This window comes from Dendropsophus ebraccatus, chromosome 13 (assembly GCF_027789765.1).
Source record: "Dendropsophus ebraccatus isolate aDenEbr1 chromosome 13, aDenEbr1.pat, whole genome shotgun sequence".
Taxonomy (NCBI): Eukaryota; Metazoa; Chordata; class Amphibia; order Anura; family Hylidae; genus Dendropsophus; species Dendropsophus ebraccatus.
Genome location: NC_091466.1, coordinates 1,449,723 through 1,472,153, shown reverse-complemented (window position 1 = coordinate 1,472,153; position 22,431 = coordinate 1,449,723). Strand labels below are relative to the sequence as shown.

At 62.4% G+C, this 22,431-nt stretch overlaps 2 protein-coding genes across 8 annotated transcripts in view; one reads left to right on the top strand and one right to left on the bottom strand.

Annotated features, from left to right (window-relative positions):
* MSTO1 (misato mitochondrial distribution and morphology regulator 1) overlaps positions 1 to 2,031 on the top strand; it is a 30,081-nt gene extending 28,050 nt beyond the window's left edge. The window contains exons 10-14 of the mRNA XM_069950721.1: positions 596 to 727; positions 806 to 984; positions 1,068 to 1,172; positions 1,255 to 1,370; positions 1,571 to 2,031. Coding sequence (XP_069806822.1) covers positions 596 to 727; positions 806 to 984; positions 1,068 to 1,172; positions 1,255 to 1,370; positions 1,571 to 1,791 — 753 coding nt within the window. The 3' untranslated portion in view covers positions 1,792 to 2,031. The remainder of the gene's footprint in view (positions 1 to 595; positions 728 to 805; positions 985 to 1,067; positions 1,173 to 1,254; positions 1,371 to 1,570) is intronic.
* GON4L (gon-4 like) overlaps positions 1,427 to 22,431 on the bottom strand; it is a 45,785-nt gene continuing 24,780 nt past the window's right edge. For 5 of the 7 annotated variants that reach the window (XM_069950714.1, XM_069950718.1, XM_069950717.1 and 2 more), the window contains exons 17-32: positions 18,528 to 18,699; positions 18,121 to 18,265; positions 14,607 to 14,757; positions 14,413 to 14,529; positions 13,114 to 14,334; positions 12,785 to 13,019; positions 12,522 to 12,703; positions 8,348 to 8,545; positions 6,273 to 6,416; positions 5,383 to 5,526; positions 5,190 to 5,306; positions 4,992 to 5,105; positions 2,784 to 2,847; positions 2,285 to 2,702; positions 2,099 to 2,201; positions 1,427 to 1,901 (exon numbers count right to left, since the gene is read on the bottom strand). In XM_069950714.1, coding sequence (XP_069806815.1) covers positions 1,788 to 1,901; positions 2,099 to 2,201; positions 2,285 to 2,702; positions 2,784 to 2,847; positions 4,992 to 5,105; positions 5,190 to 5,306; positions 5,383 to 5,526; positions 6,273 to 6,416; positions 8,348 to 8,545; positions 12,522 to 12,703; positions 12,785 to 13,019; positions 13,114 to 14,334; positions 14,413 to 14,529; positions 14,607 to 14,757; positions 18,121 to 18,265; positions 18,528 to 18,699 — 3,639 coding nt within the window. In that variant the 3' untranslated portion in view covers positions 1,427 to 1,787. The remainder of the gene's footprint in view (positions 1,902 to 2,098; positions 2,202 to 2,284; positions 2,703 to 2,783; positions 2,848 to 4,991; positions 5,106 to 5,189; positions 5,307 to 5,382; positions 5,527 to 6,272; positions 6,417 to 8,347; positions 8,546 to 12,521; positions 12,704 to 12,784; positions 13,020 to 13,113; positions 14,335 to 14,412; positions 14,530 to 14,606; positions 14,758 to 18,120; positions 18,266 to 18,527; positions 18,700 to 22,431) is intronic. The other 2 variants (XM_069950716.1, XM_069950719.1) reach the window with 2 other exon arrangements.

The following is a 22,431-nucleotide window of genomic DNA, read 5'->3' as shown; positions in this document are numbered from 1 at the left end:
CCTCCTCCTGTTACAGTGCGCCCCCTCCCCTCCTCCTGTTACAGTGCGCTGCTCCTCCCCTCCTACTGTTACAGTGCGCCCCCTGCCCTCCTCCTCCTGGTACAGTGCGCTGCTCCTCCTCCTCTCCTCCTGTTACAGTGCGCGCCTCCTCCTGTTACAGTGCGCTGCTCCTCCCCTCCTTCCTGTTAGTGCACTGCTCCTCTCCTCCTCCTGTTACAGTGCGCGCCTCCTCCCCTCCTCCTGTTACAGTGCGCGCCTTCTCCCCTCCTGTTACAGTGCGCTGCTCCTCCCCTCACTCCTGTTACAGTGCGCCCCCTCCCCTCCTTCCTGTTAGTGCACTGCTCCTCCCCTCCTCCTGTTACAGTGCGCTGCTCCTCCCCTCCTCCTGTTACAGTGCGCGCCTTCTCCCCTCCTACTGTTACAGTGCGCGCCTTCTCCCCTCCTACTGTTACAGTGCGCCCCCTCCCCTCCTCCTGTTACAGTGCGCTGCTCCTCCCCTCCTACTGTTACAGTGCGCCCCCTCCCCTCCTCCTGTTACAGTGTGCCCCCTGCCCTCCTTCCTGTTACAGTGCGCGCCTCCTCCTGTGTTTTTCAGGCCGGGGTTCAGTATCACAGTAGTGCAGTCCTGGCGGTGGCTCTAAATGCAGTGACCACTCCGTATCGGATGTCGTCCTCCGGTCTCTCCATGTTGCACTTTGCAGAGGCGCTGACATTTGGCGGGAGGAAGGTAGGTTGCTGCGGCTCATGTCCTGGGGCCTCCATTTTGACGCCTCCCCCCGTGGTTCACGTCTGGCTCTTTCCTCAGATGCTTTCAGCCGCCTGTTCGGTGCCGTTTCCATTGGAGCCCACCATGTCTCTACCTGATGCGTTGCTTCCTCACCTGAGCTCCGCCCCCTGGCGCTCTGTGTCACCATGTCCTGATGCCACAGCTGCCTTCACCCAGTCTGTGGTCCTGAGAGGAATCCCAGAGCAGCAGCACACCAGGTGACTGTGGGTGTGGTTCTCCAGACTCCTCCCACACCGCAGGGGCGCCATGTCCAGTCATGACCCCTTTCTTGTATCCTCAGTGACCTTCCTGTTGGGACGCAGCCGCAATCTTTCCTTTACATGTGTGAGAACGGAGAACAAGTTCTGCAGCGCTACCTGCAGGAGCTCTGCCCCCGCACCCTCAGGTATGTGCCCACCTGCCCCCCCCCCCATGTTTCGGCATGGACTGTCTGTGACACCACTTCCGGCTGTTGTTTCCTCCTCCAGCATGGCTCACCTTGTGAAGACCCCCTGCACCCTGGGACCCTCCTTCCCTCAGTTCTTCTCGCCTTATGTGACTACGGACGGTTTTACAGCAGCGGAGTCCTGGACCACCGCAACAGGTGAGACATCCATGTTTGGGGGATTGGTTTAGCCAGCGCACACACGACCCACCACGTCCACAAACATCTCATATTTTATTTAAAATAAACAATGAAGTTTATTGCCCCTCCCCCTTCATGTACAGAAAGTGCGCTGTGCTTAGACATAACAATGGGGGGGGAAAGGGGCATCCTGTACAGTAACCACTGCTATCCCTCAGCCATAGGTCAGATCCCGGTCCTATCCGCTCTGCAGACCTCCGGCGCTCTGGGGCAGACACTCCGCGACCTCTGTGCTGAGGTTAGTAAGGTAGACATGCGCCACTGGCTAAACTTCTCCACCGCTGCTGTGGAGCCCGACGACTTCCGAGAAGCCATAGAAGAGGTGCGGAGCCTGGCGCACTGCTACCGGGAGGGGGGTGAGAGTGACGACAGTGACTAATCCTCCTCCTCCTCCTCGGATGCATTCTCCATCCCCTCCTCCTCATCATCAGAGCTGGTGACGCAAGCCGTCTGGAAAAGGTGAACCAGCTCTCGAAATCGCTGCGAAACCTGCCGGAGAGAGAAGATGTAAGGTGCGAAGCGTGCCGGACAGGCCACATGTGGAGACAATACTCACCTCCCCCCCCCCCCCCCCAGTGTATATACCCCCAGACTCTTAAATAAAGCAGCTAAAACCTGAGTAGTTACACTTTTTGGAAATCCTTGTGAAGAGCCAATTAAGGCTCAGCGTTGTGCGGGGGTCTCACCTCTGCAGGGCTCTTGTTACTGAGCTGGGTGGAGATGGCGGTGAACGTGTCGTCATGTGCCCCCCACTCCTGACACATGGTCAGAATCACACGGTCAGCTTCTCTGTGAATGAGAAACGACAGATGAGGCTAGACACTATTCAGGTGTACTGTAGAGGGGGGGTTCTGTTGAGGTGGGGCACCTACCTGGTCCACACAACCACCTTCTCTCCGCTGGAGCTGAGTTTGATGTTCTTGGCGCACATTGTTAGCGTCTGCTCATCCCGTTCTGCATCCTGAAGTAGGGCTGGGTCCTCGGGGGCGGGGTTTACATGGAGGGCAGAGGAGGTTGTGGGTGGAGAACATGGAGGAGACCTCCTTCCTGGAGAATCAGGCTGCTCTGTAACCTGTGGCTCGGAGGGGCAGCCTAGTATCTTACCATCCCCCACTGAGGTCACACAGTGCAACCTCCTACCTCCCCGGGAGGAGGCGCCTCGGTGCCTCACTTTTGCAGTGTCTGCCCCAGAGCGGGGTCTCTGCCCTGCCACACTGCTGCTCGGGGGAGCCCGGGCCCCTGACCGCTCATCAGAACCCAAACTCTTCAGAAGAGGCAGCCGGCTGTCCCCTGCACCAGACACAAAGCAATATTCAGTAATAAGACCCCAGCGAAGAGAAGCGCCCCCCCGAAACAAATTACCCAGCTAACCTGTGTCCTTTATGGTGGAGACCCCCACCGGATCACCAGACCTCTGAGATCGACTGTCACAACCCTGTGAGAAAAGAAGAATGAGGCCTCCGCCTACCCACAAGACCCCACACTCCCCCTCCTGCATGAGACCCCCGCCTACCCACAAGACCCCACGCTCCCCCTCCTGCATGAGACCTCCGCCTACCCACAAGACCCCACGCTCCCCCTCCTGCATGAGACCCCCGCCTACCCACAAGACCCCACGCTCCCCCTCCTGCATGAGACCCCCGCCTACCCACAAGACCCCACACTCCCCCTCCTGCATGAGACCCCCGCCTACCCACAAGACCCCACACTTCCCCTCCTGCATGAGACCCCCGCCTACCCACAAGACCCCACGCTCCCCCTCCTGCATGAAACCCCACGCTCCCCCTCCTGCATGAGACCCCCGCCTACCCACAAGACCCCACACTTCCCCTCCTGCATGAGACCCCCGCCTACCCACAAGACCCCACACTCCCCCTCCTGCATGAGACCCCCGCCTACCCACAAGACCCCACGCTCCCCCTCCTGCATGAGACCCCCGCCTACCCACAAGACCCCACGCTCCCCCTCCTGCATGAGACCCCCCACCTACCCACAAGACCCCACGCTCCCCCTCCTGCATGAGACCCCCGCCTACCCACAAGACCCCACACTCCCCCTCCTGCATGAGACCCCCCGCCTACCCACAAGACCCCACACTTCCCCTCCTGCATGAGACCCCCGCCTACCCACAAGACCCCACACTCCCCCTCCTGCATGAGACCCCCCACCTACCCACAAGACCCCACACTTCCCCTCCTGCATGAGACCCCCGCCTACCCACAAGACCCCACACTCCCCCTCCTGCATGAGACCCCCGCCTACCCACGAAACCCCACGCTCCCCCTCCTGCATGAAACCCCACGCTCCCCCTCCTGCATGAGACCCCCGCCTACCCACAAGACCCCACACTTCCCCTCCTGCATGAGACCCCCGCCTACCCACAAGACCCCACACTCCCCCTCCTGCATGAGACCCCCCACCTACCCACAAGACCCCACACTCCCCCTCCTGCATGAGACCCCCCACCTACCCACAAGACCCCACACTCCCCCTCCTGCATGAGACCCCCCGCCTACCCACAAGACCCCACACTCCCCCTCCTGCATGAGACCCCCGCCTACCCACGAAACCCCACGCTCCCCCTCCTGCATGAAACCCCACGCTCCCCCTCCTGCATGAGACCCCCGCCTACCCACAAGACCCCACACTCCCCCTCCTGCATGAGACCCCCCACCTACCCACAAGACCCCACACTCCCCCTCCTGCATGAGACCCCCCGCCTACCCACAAGACCCCACACTCCCCCTCCTGCATGAGACCCCCGCCTACCCACGAAACCCCACGCTCCCCCTCCTGCATGAAACCCCACGCTCCCCCTCCTGCATGAGACCCCCGCCTACCCACAAGACCCCACACTCCCCCTCCTGCATGAGACCCCCGCCTACCCACAAGACCCCACACTTCCCCTCCTGCATGAGACCCCCGCCTACCCACAAGACCCCACACTCCCCCTCCTGCATGAGACCCCCCCACCTACCCACAAGACCCCACACTTCCCCTCCTGCATGAGACCCCCGCCTACCCACAAGACCCCACGCTCCCCCTCCTGCATGAGACCCCCGCCTACCCACAAGACCCCACACTCCCCCTCCTGCATGAGACCCCCGCCTACCCACAAGACCCCACGCTCCCCCTCCTGCATGAGACCCCACGCTCCCCCTCCTGCATGAGACCCCCCACCTACCCACAAGACCCCACGCTCCCCCTCCTGCATGAGACCCCCGCCTACCCACAAGACCCCACGCTCCCCCTCCTGCATGAGACCCCCCCACCTACCCACAAGACCCCACGCTCCCCCTCCTGCATGAGACCCCCCCACCTACCCACAAGACCCCACGCTCCCCCTCCTGCATGAGACCCCCCGCCTACCCACAAGACCCCACGCTCCCCCTCCTGCATGAGACCCCCGCCTACCCACAAGACCCCACGCTCCCCCTCCTGCATGAGACCCCCCACCTACCCACGAGACCCCACGCTCCCCCTCCTGCATGAGACCCCCGCCTACCCACAAGACCCCACGCTCCCCCTCCTGCATGAGACCCCCCACCTACCCACAAGACCCCCCACCTACCCACTGACCTTACTGGTGCACTGAGCGCACATCCTCCGCTTACAGCGCTTTATCCGCTGCTCCACCCCCACATCATGACAAGAACATGAACAATCTTTCCCCCCGTCCAGCCAATCAGCATCCTGCAGGCAACAGACCATTATGAGGGAAGGGCCAAATCTAGGACAAACACCCCCAACCAACCAGCACAACTGCCCCAGCCTCACCTTATCTGCCCCATGATGAGCATCTTTCCTCCGCTTACTCCTCTGCGGTGCGACCACCTTACTCTGCTCCTCCTCCTCCTCCACATCCGGGATCGTCACCTCCTCAAAGCCATCGAACTACGGGAACGGCAGAGAAAGCATGAAGTATCTTCCCCCCATATCCCACCCCCAGCTCCCCCTCCTCTGCGCTTACCGTGTATTCCTTGTCCTCAGTCCAGTTCATCACCTCAAAGTCCTCCATGCGGCTGGGGGGAGGCCTCAGCTGGTCAAAGAAAAGGGAGAACTCTTCCTGGAGGTGCGTGTGACCCTTCAGCAGCTGCCACATCTGTGTCTTCAGCTGTAAGGGCAGGATCCAGAGTGACCGGGAGCAGGAAGAGGCGGGGGTGGGGGGAGGCGAGGTCAGAAAGAGGCGAGGGTGGGAGGAGGTGAGGTCAGAAAGAGGCGGGGTGGGGGGAGGGGAGGTCAGAAAGAGGCGGGGTGGGGGGAGGGGAGGTCAGAAAGAGGCGAGGGTGGGAGGAGGTGAGGTCAGAAAGAGGCGGGGTGGGGGGGAGGGGAGGTCAGAAAGAGGCGGGGGGAGAAGAAGTCAGAAAGAGGCGGGGGTGGGGAAAGTCAGAAAGGCGGGGGTGGGGAGGTCAGAAAGAGGCGGGGGTGGGGAGGTCAGAAAGAGGCGGGGGTGGGGAGGTCAGAAAGAGACGAGGGTGGGGGGAGGTGAGGTCAGAAAGAGGCGAGGGTGGGGGGAGGTGAGGTCAGAAAGAGGCGAGGGTGGGGGGAGGTGAGGTGAGAAAGAGGCGAGGGGGGGTTGGGGGGGAGTCAGAAAGAGGCGGCGTGGGGGGAGGTGAGGTGAGAAAGAGGCGGGGGGAGAAGAGGTGAGAAAGAGGCGGAGGTGAGGTGAGAAAGAGGCGGAGGTGAGGTCAGAAAGAGGCGGCGTGGGGGGAGGTGAGGTGAGAAAGAGGCGGGGGGAGAAGAGGTGAGAAAGAGGCGGAGGTGAGGTCAGAAAGAGGCGGAGGTGAGGTCAGAAAGAGGCAAGGGGGGGGGGGGGTGAGGTGAGAAAGAGGCAAGGAGGGGGGGGTTGGAGAGGCGTACCTTGGCCACCTCCTGCAGGGGGCACTCCGCACAGCTCTGCAGCAATCTAATGATCTTGTGATGTTGCGCCGGGTTGTCCTGGAAACAGATCTCCAGCTGGCGGAGAAACCTGCGGCTCTTATCGAAGGCCTGCTGCTCCTCAAACTGGGGGGAAGGGGGCGGGGTTATATCTGATTAGCAGCAAAGCCCCCAAATACAGCACCCTGTGTAATATCTGCCCCCCAAATACAGCACCCTGTGTAATATCTGCCCCCCAATACAGCACCCTGTGTAATATCTACCCCCCAAATACAGCACCCTGTGTAATATCTGCCCCCCAATACAGCATCCTGTGAAATATCTGCCACCCAATACAGCACCCTGTGTAATATCTGCCCCCCAAATACAGCACCCTGTGTAATATCTGCCCCCCAATACAGCACCCTGTGTAATATCTGCCCCCCAATACAGCACAGTGTAATATCTGCCCCCCAAATACAGCACCCTGTGTAATATCTGCCCCCCAATACAGCATCCTGTGAAATATCTGCCACCCAATACAGCACCCTGTGTAATATCTGCCCCCCAAATACAGCACCCTGTGTAATATCTGCCCCCCAATACAGCACCCTGTGTAATATCTGCCCCCCAATACAGCACCCTGTGTAATATCTACCCCCCAAATACAGCACCCTGTGTAATATCTGCCCCCCAATACAGCATCCTGTGAAATATCTGCCACCCAATACAGCACCCTGTGTAATATCTGCCCCCCAAATACAGCACCCTGTGTAATATCTGCCCCCCAATACAGCACCCTGTGTAATATCTGCCCCCCAATACAGCACAGTGTAATATCTGCCCCCCAAATACAGCACCCTGTGTAATATCTACCCCCCAAATACAGCACCCTGTGTAATATCTGCCCCCCAATACAGCACCCTGTGTAATATCTGCCCCCCAATACAGCACCCTGTGTAATATCTGCCCCCCCAATACAGCACCCTGTGTAATATCTGCCCCCAATACAGCTCCGTGTGTAATATCTGCCCCCCAATACAGCTCCGTGTGTAATATCTGCCCCCCAATACAGCTCCCTGTGTAATATCTGCCCCCCAATACAGCACCCTGTGTAATATCTGCCCCCCAATACAGCACCCTGTGAAATATCTGCCCCCCAATACAGCTCCGTGTGTAATATCTGCCCCCCAATACAGCACCCTGTGTAATATCTGCCCCCCAATACAGCACCCTGTGTAATATCTGCCCCCCAATACAGCACCCTGTGTAATATCTGCCCCCCAATACAGCACAGTGTAATATCTGCCCCCCAATACAGCACCCTGTGTAATATCTGCCCCCCAATACAGCTCCGTGTGTAATATCTGCCCCCCAATACAGCTCCGTGTGTAATATCTGCCCCCCAATACAGCTCCGTGTGTAATATCTGCCCCCCAATACAGCACCCTGTGTAATATCTGCCCCCCAATACAGCTCCGTGTGTAATATCTGCCCCCCAATACAGCACCCTGTGTAATATCTGCCCCCCAATACAGCTCCGTGTGTAATATCTGCCCCCCAATACAGCTCCGTGTGTAATATCTGCCCCCCAATACAGCTCCGTGTGTAATATCTGCCCCCCAATACAGCACAGTGTAATATCTGCCCCCCCCAATACACCAGTCCACACTCCAGTCCCCCCCCCCCCCCAGTATCACTCACCAGTCCGCACTCCAGTCCCCCCAGTATCACTCACCAGTCCGCACTCCAGTCCTCCCAGTATCACTCACCAGTCCGCACTCCAGTCCTCCCAGTATCACTCACCAGTCCGCACTCCAGTCCTCCCAGTATCACTCACCAGTCCGCACTCCAGTCCTCCCAGTATCACTCACCAGTCCGCACTCCAGTCCCCCCAGTATCACTCACCAGTCCGCACTCCAGTCCCCCCAGTATCACTCACCAGTCCGCACTCCAGTGCCCCCAGTATCACTCACCAGTCCGCACTCCAGTGCCCCCAGTATCACTCACCAGTCCGCACTCCAGTCCTCCCAGTATCACTCACCAGTCCGCACTCCAGTCCTCCCAGTATCACTCACCAGTCCGCACTCCAGTGCTTGCTCTGGGAGCAGGAAAGCAGCGAAGTCCTTGAGGAGCTGAGGCCATTGCTGTAGGATCAGCCGCAGACTCTTATACAGATCCACCGCCGTCCTGCCGCCTCCTTTACTCTCAAATTGATAGATGAGGTTGAGGAACTGCTGGTAGGTGCCGGGGGCCGACTGCAAAGCCTCGCGGACCTGGAGCGGGAGAGGGCGGGTGGGGGAGTCAGGCAGCTCCGGGCCAGGCTGTACGGCTCAGGGCAGTATGGGAGGAGTTAAGGGCTCAGGGCAGTATGGGAGGGGGGAGGCGTTGAGGCTCAGACAGTACGGGAGGGGGCGGGGCTCGGGCAGTACGGGGGGGGGGGGCTCGGGCAGTACGGGAGAGGGGAGGCGTTGAGGCTCGGACAGTAAGGGAGGGGGCGGGGCTCGGGCAGTACGGGGGAGAGGGGAGGCGTTGAGGCTCGGGGCAGTATGGGAGAGGGGAGGCGTTGAGGCTCGGGGCAGTATGGGAGAGGGGAGGCGTTGAGGCTCGGGGCAGTATGGGAGAGGGGAGGCATTGAGGCTCGGACAGTACGGGAGGGGGGCGGGGCTCGGGCAGTACGGGGGGGCTCGGGGCAGTACGGGAGAGGAGAGGCGTTGAGGCTCGGGGCAGTACGGGAGAGGAGAGGCGTTGAGGCTCGGGGCAGTACGGGAGAGGAAAGGCGTTGAGGCTCGGGGCAGTACGGGAGAGGAGAGGCGTTGAGGCTCGGGGCAGTACGGGAGAGGAGAGGCGTTGAGGCTCGGGGCAGTACGGGAGAGGAGAGGCGTTGAGGCTCGGGGCAGTACGGGAGGGGGGAGGCGTTGAGGCTCGGGGCAGTACGGGAGAGGAGAGGCGTTGAGGCTCGGGGCAGTACGGGAGGGGGGAGGCGTTGAGGCTCGGGGCAGTACGGGAGGGGGGCTCAGGCAGTAAGGGAGGGGGAGGCTCGGGGCAGTATGGGAGAGGAGAGGCGTTGAGGCTCGGGGCAGTACGGGAGAGGAGAGGCGTTGAGGCTCGGGGCAGTACGGGAGAGGAGAGGCGTTGAGGCTCGGGGCAGTACGGGAGAGGAGAGGCGTTGAGGCTTGGGGCAGTACGGGAGGGGGGAGGCGTTGAGGCTCGGGGCAGTACGGGAGAGGAGAGGCGTTGAGGCTCGGGGCAGTACGGGAGGGGGGAGGCGTTGAGGCTCGGGGCAGTACGGGAGAGGAGAGGCGTTGAGGCTCGGGGCAGTACGGGAGGGGGGGCTCAGGCAGTAAGGGAGGGGGAGGCTCGGGGCAGTATGGGAGAGGAGAGGCGTTGAGGCTCGGGGCAGTACGGGAGGGGGGGCTCAGGCAGTAAGGGAGGGGGAGGCTCGGGGCAGTATGGGAGAGGAGAGGCGTTGAGGCTCGGGGCAGTACGGGAGGGGGGAGGCGTTGAGGCTCGGGGCAGTACGGGAGAGGAGAGGCGTTGAGGCTCGGGGCAGTACGGGAGGGGGGGCTCAGGCAGTAAGGGAGGGGGAGGCTCGGGGCAGTATGGGAGAGGAGAGGCGTTGAGGCTCGGGGCAGTACGGGAGGGGGGAGGCGTTGAGGCTCGGGGCAGTATGGGAGAGGAGAGGCGTTGAGGCTCGGGGCAGTATGGGAGAGGAGAGGCGTTGAGGCTCGGGGCAGTACGGGAGAGGAGAGGCGTTGAGGCTCGGGGCAGTACGAGAGAGGAGAGGCGTTGATGCTCGGGGCAGTACGGAAGGCGTTGAGGCTCGGGGCAGTACGGGAGAGGAGAGGTGTTGAGGCTCGGGGCAGTACGGGAGAGGAGAGGCGTTGAGGCTCGGGGCAGTATGGGAGAGGAGAGGCGTTGAGGCTCGGGGCAGTACGGGAGGGGGGAGGCGTTGAGGCTCGGGGCAGTACGGGAGAGGAGAGGCGTTGAGGCTCGGGGGCAGTACGGGAGGGGGGGGCTCAGGCAGTAAGGGAGGGGGAGGCTCGGGGCAGTATGGGAGAGGAGAGGCGTTGAGGCTCGGGGCAGTACGGGAGGGGGGAGGCGTTGAGGCTCGGGGCAGTATGGGAGAGGAGAGGCGTTGAGGCTCGGGGCAGTATGGGAGAGGAGAGGCGTTGAGGCTCGGGGCAGTACGGGAGAGGAGAGGCGTTGAGGCTCGGGGCAGTACGGGAGAGGAGAGGCGTTGAGGCTCGGGGCAGTACGGGAGAGGAGAGGCGTTGAGGCTCGGGGCAGTACGGGAGGGGGGAGGCGTTGAGGCTCGGGGCAGTACGGGAGGGGGGAGGCGTTGAGGCTCGGGGCAGTATGGGAGAGGAGAGGCGTTGAGGCTCGGGGCAGTATGGGAGAGGAGAGGCGTTGAGGCTCGGGGCAGTATGGGAGAGGAGAGGCGTTGAGGCTCGGGGCAGTACGGGAGGGGGAGGCTCGGGGCAGTATGGGAGAGGAGAGGCGTTGAGGCTCGGGGCAGTACGGGAGAGGAGAGGCGTTGAGGCTCGGGGCAGTACGAGAGAGGAGAGGCGTTGAGGCTCGGGGCAGTACGGAAGGCGTTGAGGCTCGGGGCAGTATGGGAGAGGAGAGGTGTTGAGGCTCGGGGCAGTACGGGAGGGGGGAGGCGTTGAGGCTCGGGGCAGTACGGGAGAGGAGAGGCGTTGAGGCTCGGGGCAGTACGGGAGGGGGGGGCTCAGGCAGTAAGGGAGGGGGAGGCTCGGGGCAGTATGGGAGAGGAGAGGCGTTGAGGCTCGGGGCAGTACGGGAGGGGGGGCTCAGGCAGTAAGGGAGGGGGAGGCTCGGGGCAGTATGGGAGAGGAGAGGCGTTGAGGCTCGGGGCAGTACGGGAGGGGGGAGGCGTTGAGGCTCGGGGCAGTACGGGAGAGGAGAGGCGTTGAGGCTCGGGGCAGTACGGGAGGGGGGAGGCGTTGAGGCTCGGGGCAGTACGGGAGGGGGGAGGCGTTGAGGCTCGGGGCAGTACGGGAGAGGAGAGGCGTTGAGGCTCGGGGCAGTACGGGAGGGGGGGGCTCAGGCAGTAAGGGAGGGGGAGGCTCGGGGCAGTATGGGAGAGGAGAGGCGTTGAGGCTCGGGGCAGTACGGGAGGGGGAGGCGTTGAGGCTCGGGGCAGTATGGGAGAGGAGAGGCGTTGAGGCTCGGGGCAGTATGGGAGAGGAGAGGCGTTGAGGCTCGGGGCAGTACGGGAGGGGGGAGGCGTTGAGGCTCGGGGCAGTATGGGAGAGGAGAGGCGTTGAGGCTCGGGGCAGTACGGGGAGGGGGGCGGCGTTGAGGCTCGGGGCAGTACGGGAGAGGAGAGGCGTTGAGGCTCGGGGCAGTACGGGAGGGGGGGCTCAGGCAATAAGGGAGGGGGAGGCTCGGGGCAGTATGGGAGAGGAGAGGCGTTGAGGCTCGGGGCAGTACGGGAGGGGGGAGGCGTTGAGGCTCGGGGCAGTACGGGAGGCGTTGAGGCTCGGGGCAGTACGGGAGGGGGGGCTCAGGCAGTAAGGGAGGGGGGAGGCTCGGGGCAGTATGGGAGAGGAGAGGCGTTGAGGCTCGGGGCAGTACGGGAGGGGGGCGGCGTTGAGGCTCGGGGCAGTACGGGAGAGGAGAGGCGTTGAGGCTCGGGGCAGTACGGGAGGGGGGCTCAGGCAGTAAGGGAGGGGGAGGCTCGGGGCAGTATGGGAGAGGAGAGGCGTTGAGGCTCGGGGCAGTACGGGCGGGGGGAGGCGTTGAGGCTCGGGGCAGTATGGGAGAGGAGAGGCGTTGAGGCTCGGGGCAGTATGGGAGAGGAGAGGCGTTGAGGCTCGGGGCAGTACGGGAGGGGGGGCTCAGGCAGTAAGGGAGGGGGAGGCTCGGGGCAGTACGGGAGAGGAGAGGCGTTGAGGCTCGGGGCAGTACGGGAGGGGGGGAGGCGTTGAGGCTCGGGGCAGTACGGGAGAGGAGAGGCGTTGAGGCTCGGGGCAGTACGGGAGGGGGGGCTCAGGCAATAAGGGAGGGGGAGGCTCGGGGCAGTATGGGAGAGGAGAGGCGTTGAGGCTCGGGGCAGTACGGGAGGGGGGAGGCGTTGAGGCTCGGGGCAGTACGGGAGAGGAGAGGCGTTGAGGCTCGGGGCAGTATGGGAGAGGAGAGGCGTTGAGGCTCGGGGCAGTACGGGAGAGGAGAGGCGTTGAGGCTCGGGGCAGTACGGGAGGGGGGAGGCGTTGAGGCAGTACTCACCCTGTTCAGGTAGGCCTGAGCGAAGGCCATGTCCTTCTGCTCACGGAGCGGGTCCTTGCTCAGGATCTTCTCATCGTAAAGCAGTAGTAATTTGGAGGCGTCTTTGCTGGTGCGTGCGCGGCCCCTCCTGCTCCGAACTTTGTGTGAGTTTTGCCCCTTGTTACCCCCACGTCGGCGCTCTGCTGGGAAGAAGCCAGTGGATATGTAACCATGCAGCTGGGGTGGGAGGCTGACAGGCGGGCACAGCTCTGTATACCACCTACCTGCAGGGGCCATGTTGGCTTTCATCGGGGCAGGTGAGGGTACGCGGTGATGACTGCTCAGACGCTTCCGGTCTTCAGCTTCATCCGCCATCTCCTCAGGCTTGTGAGCCGTTGCGTCGGCACCCTCCTCCTCCTCCTCAGGTTCAGAGTTCTCCTCCTGGGAGTTGTCCTCGGAGTCTCCCTCCTGGCTTAGGCGTCTCTCGGAGGCCAGCCACGTCAGCTTCTCCATGGTCTCCTGGCAGCAGAGAGCACAGCACCACCATCACTGCCTGAACCCACAACCATGCTCTCCAGCAGGCTGGGAGTTGTAGTACCCCCCACACCCTCACCTGTAGCTCCGGCACGGACAGCACAGACTCCTCGGAGGACATCTCATCCTCATCCTGGGTCAGGTCATCAAAGTCTTCATCCTCCTCCTCTTCCGGGACGTCCTTGTCGTTGCCCAGATCTTGGCCGTCCATAGGGCTGGAGGAGTCTCTCTGAGCCCCGGGGGGGCTGCTAACCTCCATGTCTCCGTCTGTAGAGGAGGAGGTGGTGGGGGTGGCTTTTTCCGGGGAGTCCCCTCCGGCTTCAGGATTTGGCGCATGGTTTACCTCCTCTGGCTCCTGCACTTCTCTGGGGTCTTCAGTCTTTGAGACTGGAGAAGCAGCAGCTAAAGTCTGGAGAGGAACAGATGACAGACCCTGGTGGGTGGCATCAGACTCCTCCTTTTTGGGGGTCACATGCTCATCCCCCCTCCCCTGCAGTGCGGCCTCCTCTCCTCCTGACCAGCTGTCACCTCCTTCTTCCTTTACGGTGATGGCCACCCGCTCCTCCTCACTCTTCTGGCCGCTGACGTGAGGTTGTGGTGACGCAGGTGTCTGGGGGCACGGTGGTGGGGTGTGAGTTTGGTTGAGGGGTGCGTGGCCCGGATTGAGAAGCACAGTTGTCATGGGCACAGCACCTCCATTACACAGTGGCTGGAGGACCCCACACCCTGGACCCAGACTCACCAGTTTTAAAGCTCCATGTGGAACGGCTAGGAGGACGGGAGCGGAGTGGATGGTGGGAGTCGCTCTGCTCCCCAAGGTCTTGGCCTCCGCCTTTCTTTTAGGTAGAGCACAAATAAGGGATTTCCTGGCCCTGGGGGCAGCTACAGCTGGCAATACCACCTGCGTCTGGGGGAGGATGGCGGCTGCAGGGTGGGCAGACATCTTTAAGGGTCTCCTATTAAAGGAGGCAGATCCGCATGGAATTGGTTGGGCTTTACGCCCTGCTGCCGGCACGCTGACCGGCTGGATGTTGATGATCCCTTGCATGGCCATCGCCGCCGGCTGAATGAGTGGTGGAACCTGCCCCAGGATCCTGATGGGAACGCTCTGCGGAGCGGGGGACTTGGCCACTGGCCGGATCAGTAGCGGTTTCAGCGCACTTCTCCTCTGACGCCAGGACTTGGAGTAGAATCGTCGGGGGAGGGGCTTGAGGGTAAGCGAAACTCCTAGTGGGAGGATCAAGGGGTATCTGGAGTCGCCACATTTCTTCATTTCGGCTTCTATGCTGCTGAGGCTGGCCTGTGGGGGAGGGGATACAGGAGTCACGCTTGGTAGCAGCACCACATCGCATCACGGAAACCACACGCAGTTACATACCTTGATCCAGAATGGGAGCCGATGCTTCTCCCTCTCCACCGGGGGGCGGGCGTCATGGGGCAGGATGTCTTCACAGCACCTGCCCAGTGATGGCAACGTCTTAGTTCTCCTGTAAAACTGACATAAAGAAGGACGGAGTGTGAGGAGTGCGACTTGCAGGGCGGCACCGCCCATCCTCCCCAGCCAGGACCCACCTTGATGATGTTGTCTGGAACCTTCTTCATGGTCAGGTTCTTGATCCGTACCGTCAGTTGCTGTGCCGTCTTGGCGGTCAGTAAGTATTTGCTGATCAACTGCTTGGAGTATTCAATGCCCTCAAAATGTTTCAGCCCTAAAGCAAGTAAACTAACAGGAAGCAAGTGAGAAGATGGCAGCAGAGAGGGCGTGGGCAGGGAGGCGGTGGTGGTCAGGGCTGGAGGGGAGGAGGTGGTGGTGGTCAGGGCTGGAGGGGAGGAGGTGGTGGTGGTCAGGGCTGGAGGGGAGGAGGTGGTGGTGGTCAGGGCTGGAGGGGAGGAGGAGGTGGTGGTCAGGGCTGGAGGGGAGGAGGTGGTGGTGGTCAGGGCTGGAGGGGAGGAGGTGGTGGTGGTCAGGGCTGGAGGGGAGGAGGTGGTGGTGGTCAGGGCTGGAGGGGAGGAGGTGGTGGTGGTGGTCAGGGCTGGAGGGGAGGAGGTGGTGGTGGTGGTCAGGGCTGGAGGGGAGGAGGTGGTGGTGGTGGTCAGGGCTGGAGGGGAGGAGGTGGTGGTGGTGGTCAGGGCTGGAGGGGAGGAGTTGGTGGTGGTGGTCAGGGCTGGAGGGGAGGAGGTGGTGGTGGTCAGGGCTGGAGGGGAGGAGGTGGTGGTCAGGGCTGGAGGGGAGGAGGTGGTGGTGGTGGTGGTCAGGGCTGGAGGGGAGGAGGTGGTGGTGGTGGTGGTCAGGGCTGGAGGGGAGGAGGTGGTGGTGGTCAGGGCTGGAGGGGAGGAGGCGGTGGTGGTCAGGGCTGGAGGGGAGGAGGTGGTGGTGGTGGTGGTCAGGGCTGGAGGGGAGGAGGTGGTGGTGGTGGTCAGGGCTGGAGGGGAGGAGGTGGTGGTGGTGGTGGTGGTCAGGGCTGGAGGGGAGGAGGCGGTGGTGGTGGTGGTCAGGGCTGGAGGGGAGGAGGTGGTGGTGGTGGTGGTCAGGGCTGGAGGGGAGGAGGTGGTGGTGGTGGTGGTGGTCAGGGCTGGAGGGGAGGAGGTGGTGGTCAGGGCTGGAGGGGAGGAGGTGGTGGTGGTGGTGGTCAGGGCTGGAGGGGAGGAGGTGGTGGTGGTGGTGGTCAGGGCTGGAGGGGAGGAGGTGGTGGTGGTGGTGGTGGTCAGGGCTGGAGGGGAGGAGGTGGTGGTCAGGGCTGGAGGGGAGGAGGTGGTGGTGGTGGTGGTCAGGGCTGGAGGGGAGGAGGTGGTGGTGGTGGTGGTCAGGGCTGGAGGGGAGGAGGTGGTGGTGGTCAGGGCTGGAGGGGAGGAGGCGGTGGTGGTCAGGGCTGGAGGGGAGGAGGTGGTGGTGGTGGTGGTCAGGGCTGGAGGGGAGGAGGTGGTGGTGGTGGTCAGGGCTGGAGGGGAGGAGGTGGTGGTGGTGGTGGTCAGGGCTGGAGGGGAGGAGGCGGTGGTGGTGGTGGTCAGGGCTGGAGGGGAGGAGGTGGTGGTGGTGGTGGTCAGGGCTGGAGGGGAGGAGGTGGTGGTGGTGGTGGTGGTCAGGGCTGGAGGGGAGGAGGTGGTGGTGGTGGTCAGGGCTGGAGGGGAGGAGGTGGTGGTGGTCAGGGCTGGAGGGGAGGAGGTGGTGGTGGTGGTGGTCAGGGCTGGAGGGGAGGAGGTGGTGGTGGTGGTGGTCAGGGCTGGAGGGGAGGAGGTGGTGGTGGTCAGGGCTGGAGGGGAGGAGGTGGTGGTGGTCAGGGCTGGAGGGGAGGAGGTGGTGGTGGTCAGGGCTGGAGGGGAGGAGGTGGTGGTGGTGGTCAGGGCTGGAGGGGAGGAGGTGGTGGTGGTGGTGGTCAGGGCTGGAGGGGAGGAGGTGGTGGTGGTGGTCAGGGCTGGAGGGGAGGAGGCGGTGGTGGTGGTGGTCAGGGCTGGAGGGGAGGAGGCGGTGGTGGTGGTGGTGGTCAGGGCTGGAGGGGAGGAGGCGGTGGTGATGGTGGTCAGGGCTGGAGGGGAGGAGGTGGTGGTGGTGGTGGTCAGGGCTGGAGGGGAGGAGGTGGTGGTGGTGGTGGTCAGGGCTGGAGGGGAGGAGGTGGTGGTGGTGGTGGTGGTCAGGGCTGGAGGGGAGGAGGTGGTGGTGGTGGTGGTCAGGGCTGGAGGGGAGGAGGTGGTGGTGGTGGTGGTCAGGGCTGGAGGGGAGGAGGAGGTGGTGGTGGTCAGGGCTGGAGGGGAGGAGGAGGTGGTGGTGGTGGTCAGGGCTGGAGGGGAGGAGGAGGTGGTGGTGGTGGTCAGGGCTGGAGGGGAGGAGGAGGTGGTGGTGGTCAGGGCTGGAGGGGAGGAGGAGGTGGTGGTGGTGGTCAGGGCTGGAGGGGAGGAGGAGGTGGTGGTGGTGGTCAGGGCTGGAGGGGAGGAGGAGGAGGTGGTGGTGGTGGTCAGGGCTGGAGGGGAGGAGGAGGTGGTGGTGGTCAGGGCTGGAGGGGAGGAGGAGGTGGTGGTGGTGGTGGTGGTCAGGGCTGGAGGGGAGGAGGTGGTGGTGGTCAGGGCTGGAGGGGAGGAGGTGGTGGTGGTCAGGGCTGGAGGGGAGGAGGAGGTGGTGGTGGTCAGGGCTGGAGGGGAGGAGGAGGTGGTGGTGGTCAGGGCTGGAGGGGAGGAAGGAGGAGGGAGGTCAGGGCAGGACGACAGGAGGAGGGCGGTCAGGGCAGGACGACAGGAGGAGGGAGGTCAGGGCAGGGCGACAGGAGAAGGGAGGTCAGGGCAGGAGGACAGTAAGGGCAGGAGGAGGGAGGTCAGGGCAGGAGGACAGGAGGGCAGGAGGAGGGAGGTCAGGGCAGGAGGTCAGGGCAGGAGGGCAGAGGTCAGGGCAGGAGGACAGGAGGGCGGGAGGTCAGGGCAGGAGGAGGGAGGTCAGGGCAGGAGGACAGGAGGAGGGAGGTCAGGGCAGGAGGGCAGAGGTCAGGGCAGGAGGACAGGAGGGCAGGAGGTCAGGGCAGGAGGAGGGAGGTCAGGGCAGGACGACAGGAGGGCAGGAGGAGGGAGGTCAGGGCAGGAGGTCAGGAGGAGGGAGGTCAGGGCAGGAGGACAGGAGGAGGGAGGTCAGGACAGGAGGGCAGGAGGAGGGAGGTCAGGGCAGGAGGACAGGAGGAGGGAGGTCAGGGCAGGAGGACAGGAGGAGGGAGGACAGGAGGAGGGAGGTCAGGGCAGGAGGGCGGCAGGAGGGAGGTCAGGGCAGGAGGACAGGAGGAGGGAGGTCAGGGCAGGAGGGAGGTCAGGGCAGGACGACAGGAGGGCAGGAGGAGGGAGGGCAGGAGGGCAGGAGGAGGGAGGGCAGGAGGGCAGGAGGGCAGGAGGAGGGAGGGCAGGAGGAGGGAGGGCAGGAGGAGGGAGGGCAGGAGGAGGGAGGGCAGGGCAGGAGGACAGGAGGAGGGAGGTCAGGGCAGAAGGACAGTCAGGGCAGGAGGAGGGAGGTCAGGGCAGGACGACAGGAGGAGGGAGGTCAGGGCAGGACGACAGGAGGAGGGAGGTCACGGCAGCAGGGAGGAAGGGACGGAGGAAGAGGCAGGCTACTTACTTGTCCTCGGCCTTGGTGAAGAACACTCTATCTTGGGGTCCTCTGGGCTTCATGGCACACACAGGAAGCAGCTCAGGATACATGAAGACGGGGCGGGTGGCCAGGATCCAGGCCAGATGTTTGGGCAGGCTGGGGACGTCATTGGCTGCACAGACAGAACCCAGAGGTCAGCATCATGGGGGGACCCCGCATCACTGACGAGGGGAACACCTCTGTTATGGAAAGTTCTCTGCAGAACCCATCATTGCCATTATATGATTTCAGAATTGTGTTCACTGTAACAAATCCTCAGCTGTGAACACCTGACTCCATTCACTGACAGACAGCAGAGATCTCGGACCTCAAGCTGTCTGCAGGTGATGCAAGTCGCTCTATACAGAGGTCCCTAACCCCCCCCACCATCGTACCACTCTTTCTCGTTGGCTTGGGGGGCTCCACATCTTCTGTCACTTGGCTGTGGACCAGTGGGATGAGCTCTAGCGCCTCCTTTAGGTTACAGGCCTGGAACGTGCTCTGGAAGCCGGGGATCAGGGAGCCGTGGGTCAGGGCAGAGCTTTCTGCAAAGGTTGAGAGTTCAGCCTGAGAGAAGAGAAGATCCGTCAGCACCGCAGTCTCCTAACCACCCCCCTTCCCCTGAGCAGGTGGACCCCCAACATGACCCCAACCTGCAAAGACCATATAGAAGGAAAGATCTCCTCCCCCACTTCCTCATCGGAATCTCATTCCACACCTCCTCATCCTGACAGATCCCCCCCACACACACACACCTCCTCATCCTGACAGATCTCCCCCAGCACACACACACCTCCTCATCCTGACAGATCCCCCACACACACACCTCCTCATCCTGACAGATCCCCCCCCACACACACACACCTCCTCATCCTGACAGATCCCCCCCACACACACACACACACCTCCTCATCCTGACAGATCCCCCCCCCCCCACACACACCTCCTCATCCTGACAGATCCCCCCCACACACACCTCCTCATCCTGACAGATCCCCCCCCACACACACACACCTCCTCATCCTGACAGATCCCCCCCCCACACACACACACACCTCCTCATCCTGACAGATCCCCCCCCACACACACACCTCCTCATCCTGACAGATCTCCCCCAGCACACACACACCTCCTCATCCTGACAGATCCCCCCCCACACACACACCTCCTCATCCTGACAGATCCCCCCCAGCACACACACACCTCCTCATCCTGACAGATCCCCCCCACACACACACACACACACACCTCCTCATCCTGACAGATCCCCCCCCCCACACACACACCTCCTCATCCTGACAGATCCCCCCCCCACACACACACCTCCTCATCCTGACAGATCCCCCCCGCACACACACACACCTCCTCATCCTGACAGATCCCCCCCCGCACACACACACACCTCCTCATCCTGACAGATCCCCCCACACACACACCTCCTCATCCTGACAGATCTCCCCCCCACACACACACACCTCCTCATCCTGACAGATCCCCCCCCACACACACCTCCTCATCCTGACAGATCCCCCCCCACACACACACACCTCCTCATCCTGACAGATCCCCCCCCACACACACACACACCTCCTCATCCTGACAGATCCCCCCCCACACACACACACCTCCTCATCCTGACAGATCCCCCCCCCCCACACACACACCTCCTCATCCTGACAGATCCCCCCCCCACACACACACCTCCTCATCCTGACAGATCCCCCCCGCACACACACACACCTCCTCATCCTGACAGATCCCCCCCGCACACACACACACCTCCTCATCCTGACAGATCCCCCCCCCACACACACACCTCCTCATCCTGACAGATCTCCCCCCCACACACACACACCTCCTCATCCTGACAGATCCCCCCCACACACACCTCCTCATCCTGACAGATCCCCCCCCACACACACACACCTCCTCATCCTGACAGATCCCCCCCACACACACACACCTCCTCATCCTGACAGATCCCCCACACACACACACACCTCCTCATCCTGATAGATCCCCCCCACACACACACACACACACACCTCCTCATCCTGACAGATCCCCCCCACACACACACCTCCTCATCCTGACAGATCCCCCCCACACACACACCTCCTCATCCTGACAGATCCCCCCCCCACACACACACACACATACACACACACCTCCTCATCCTGACAGATCCCCCCACACACACACACACACACACCTCCTCATCCTGACAGATCCCCCCCACACACACACCTCCTCATCCTGACAGATCCCCCCACACACACACACACCTCCTCATCCTGACAGATCCCCCCACACACACACACCTCCTCATCCTGACAGATCCCCCCTCCCCCCACACACACACACCTCCTCATCCTGACAGATCCCCCCCACACACACACACCTCCTCATCCTGACAGATCCCCCCCCACACACACACCTCCTCATCCTGACAGATCCCCCCCCACACACACACCTCCTCATCCTGACAGATCCCCCCCCACACACACCTCCTCATCCTGACAGATCCCCCCCACACACACACACCTCCTCATCCTGACATATCCCCCCCCCACACACACACACCTCCTCATCCTGACAGATCTCCCCCCACACACACACCTCCTCATCCTGACATATCCCCCCCCCACACACACACACCTCCTCATCCTGACAGATCTCCCCCACACACACACACACCTCCTCATCCTGACAGATCTCCCCCCACACACACACACCTCCTCATCCTGACAGATCCCCCCCCACACACACACACACATACACACACCTCCTCATCCTGACAGAATCCCCCCACACACACACACACACACACACCTCCTCATCCTGACAGATCCCCCCCCACACACACACCTCCTCATCCTGACAGATCCCCCACACACACACACACCTCCTCATCCTGACAGATCCCCCACACACACACACACACCTCCTCATCCTGACAGATCCCCCCACACACACACACACACACACCTCCTCATCCTGACAGATCCCCCCCCACACACACACACCTCCTCATCCTGACAGATCCCCCCCACACACACACCGCTCCTCATCCTGACAGATCCCACACACACACACACACACCTCCTCATCCTGACAGATCCCCCCTCCCCCCACACACACACACCTCCTCATCCTGACAGATCCCCCCACACACACACACCTCCTCATCCTGACAGATCCCCCCACACACACACACACCTCCTCATCCTGACAGATCCCCCCCCACACACACACACCTCCTCATCCTGACAGATCCCCCCCCACACACACCTCCTCATCCTGACAGATCCCCCCACACACACACACCTCCTCATCCTGACATATCCCCCCCCACACACACACACCTCCTCATCCTGACAGATCTCCCCCACACACACACCTCCTCATCCTGACATATCCCCCCCCACACACACACACCTCCTCATCCTGACAGATCTCCCCCACACACACACACCTCCTCATCCTGACAGATCTCCCCCCACACACACACACCTCCTCATCCTGACAGATCCCCCCCCCCCACACACACACACCTCCTCATCCTGACAGATCTCCTCCCACACTTCCTCATCCTGACAGATCTCCCCCCACACACACACCTCCTCATCCTGACAGATCTCCCCCCACACACACACCTCCTCATCCTGACAGATCTCCCCCCACACACACACCTCCTCATCCTGACAGATCTCCTCCCACACTTCCTCATCCTGACAGATCTCTCCCCCCACACACACCTCATCCTGACAGATCTCCTCCCACACTTCCTCATCCTGACAGATCTCCTCCCACACTTCCTCATCCTGACAGATCTCCTCCCACACTTCCTCATCCTGACAGATCTCCTCCCACACTTCCTCATCCTGACAGATCTCTCCCCCCACACACACCTCATCCTGACAGATCTCCTCCCACACTTCCTCATCCTGACAGATCTCCTCCCACACTTCTCATCCTGACAGATCTCCTCCCACACTTCCTCATCCTGACAGATCTCCTCCCACACTTCCTCATCCTGACAGATCTCCTCCCACACTTCCTCATCCTGACAGATCTCCTCCCACACTTCCTCATCCTGACAGATCTCCTCCCACACTTCCTCATCCTGACAGATCTCCTCCCACACTTCCTCATCCTGACAGATCTCCTCCCACACTTCCTCATCCTGACAGATCTCCTCCCACACTTCCTCATCCTGACAGATCTCCTCCCACACTTCCTCATCCTGACAGATCTCCTCCCACACTTCCTCATCCTGACAGATCTCCTCCCACACTT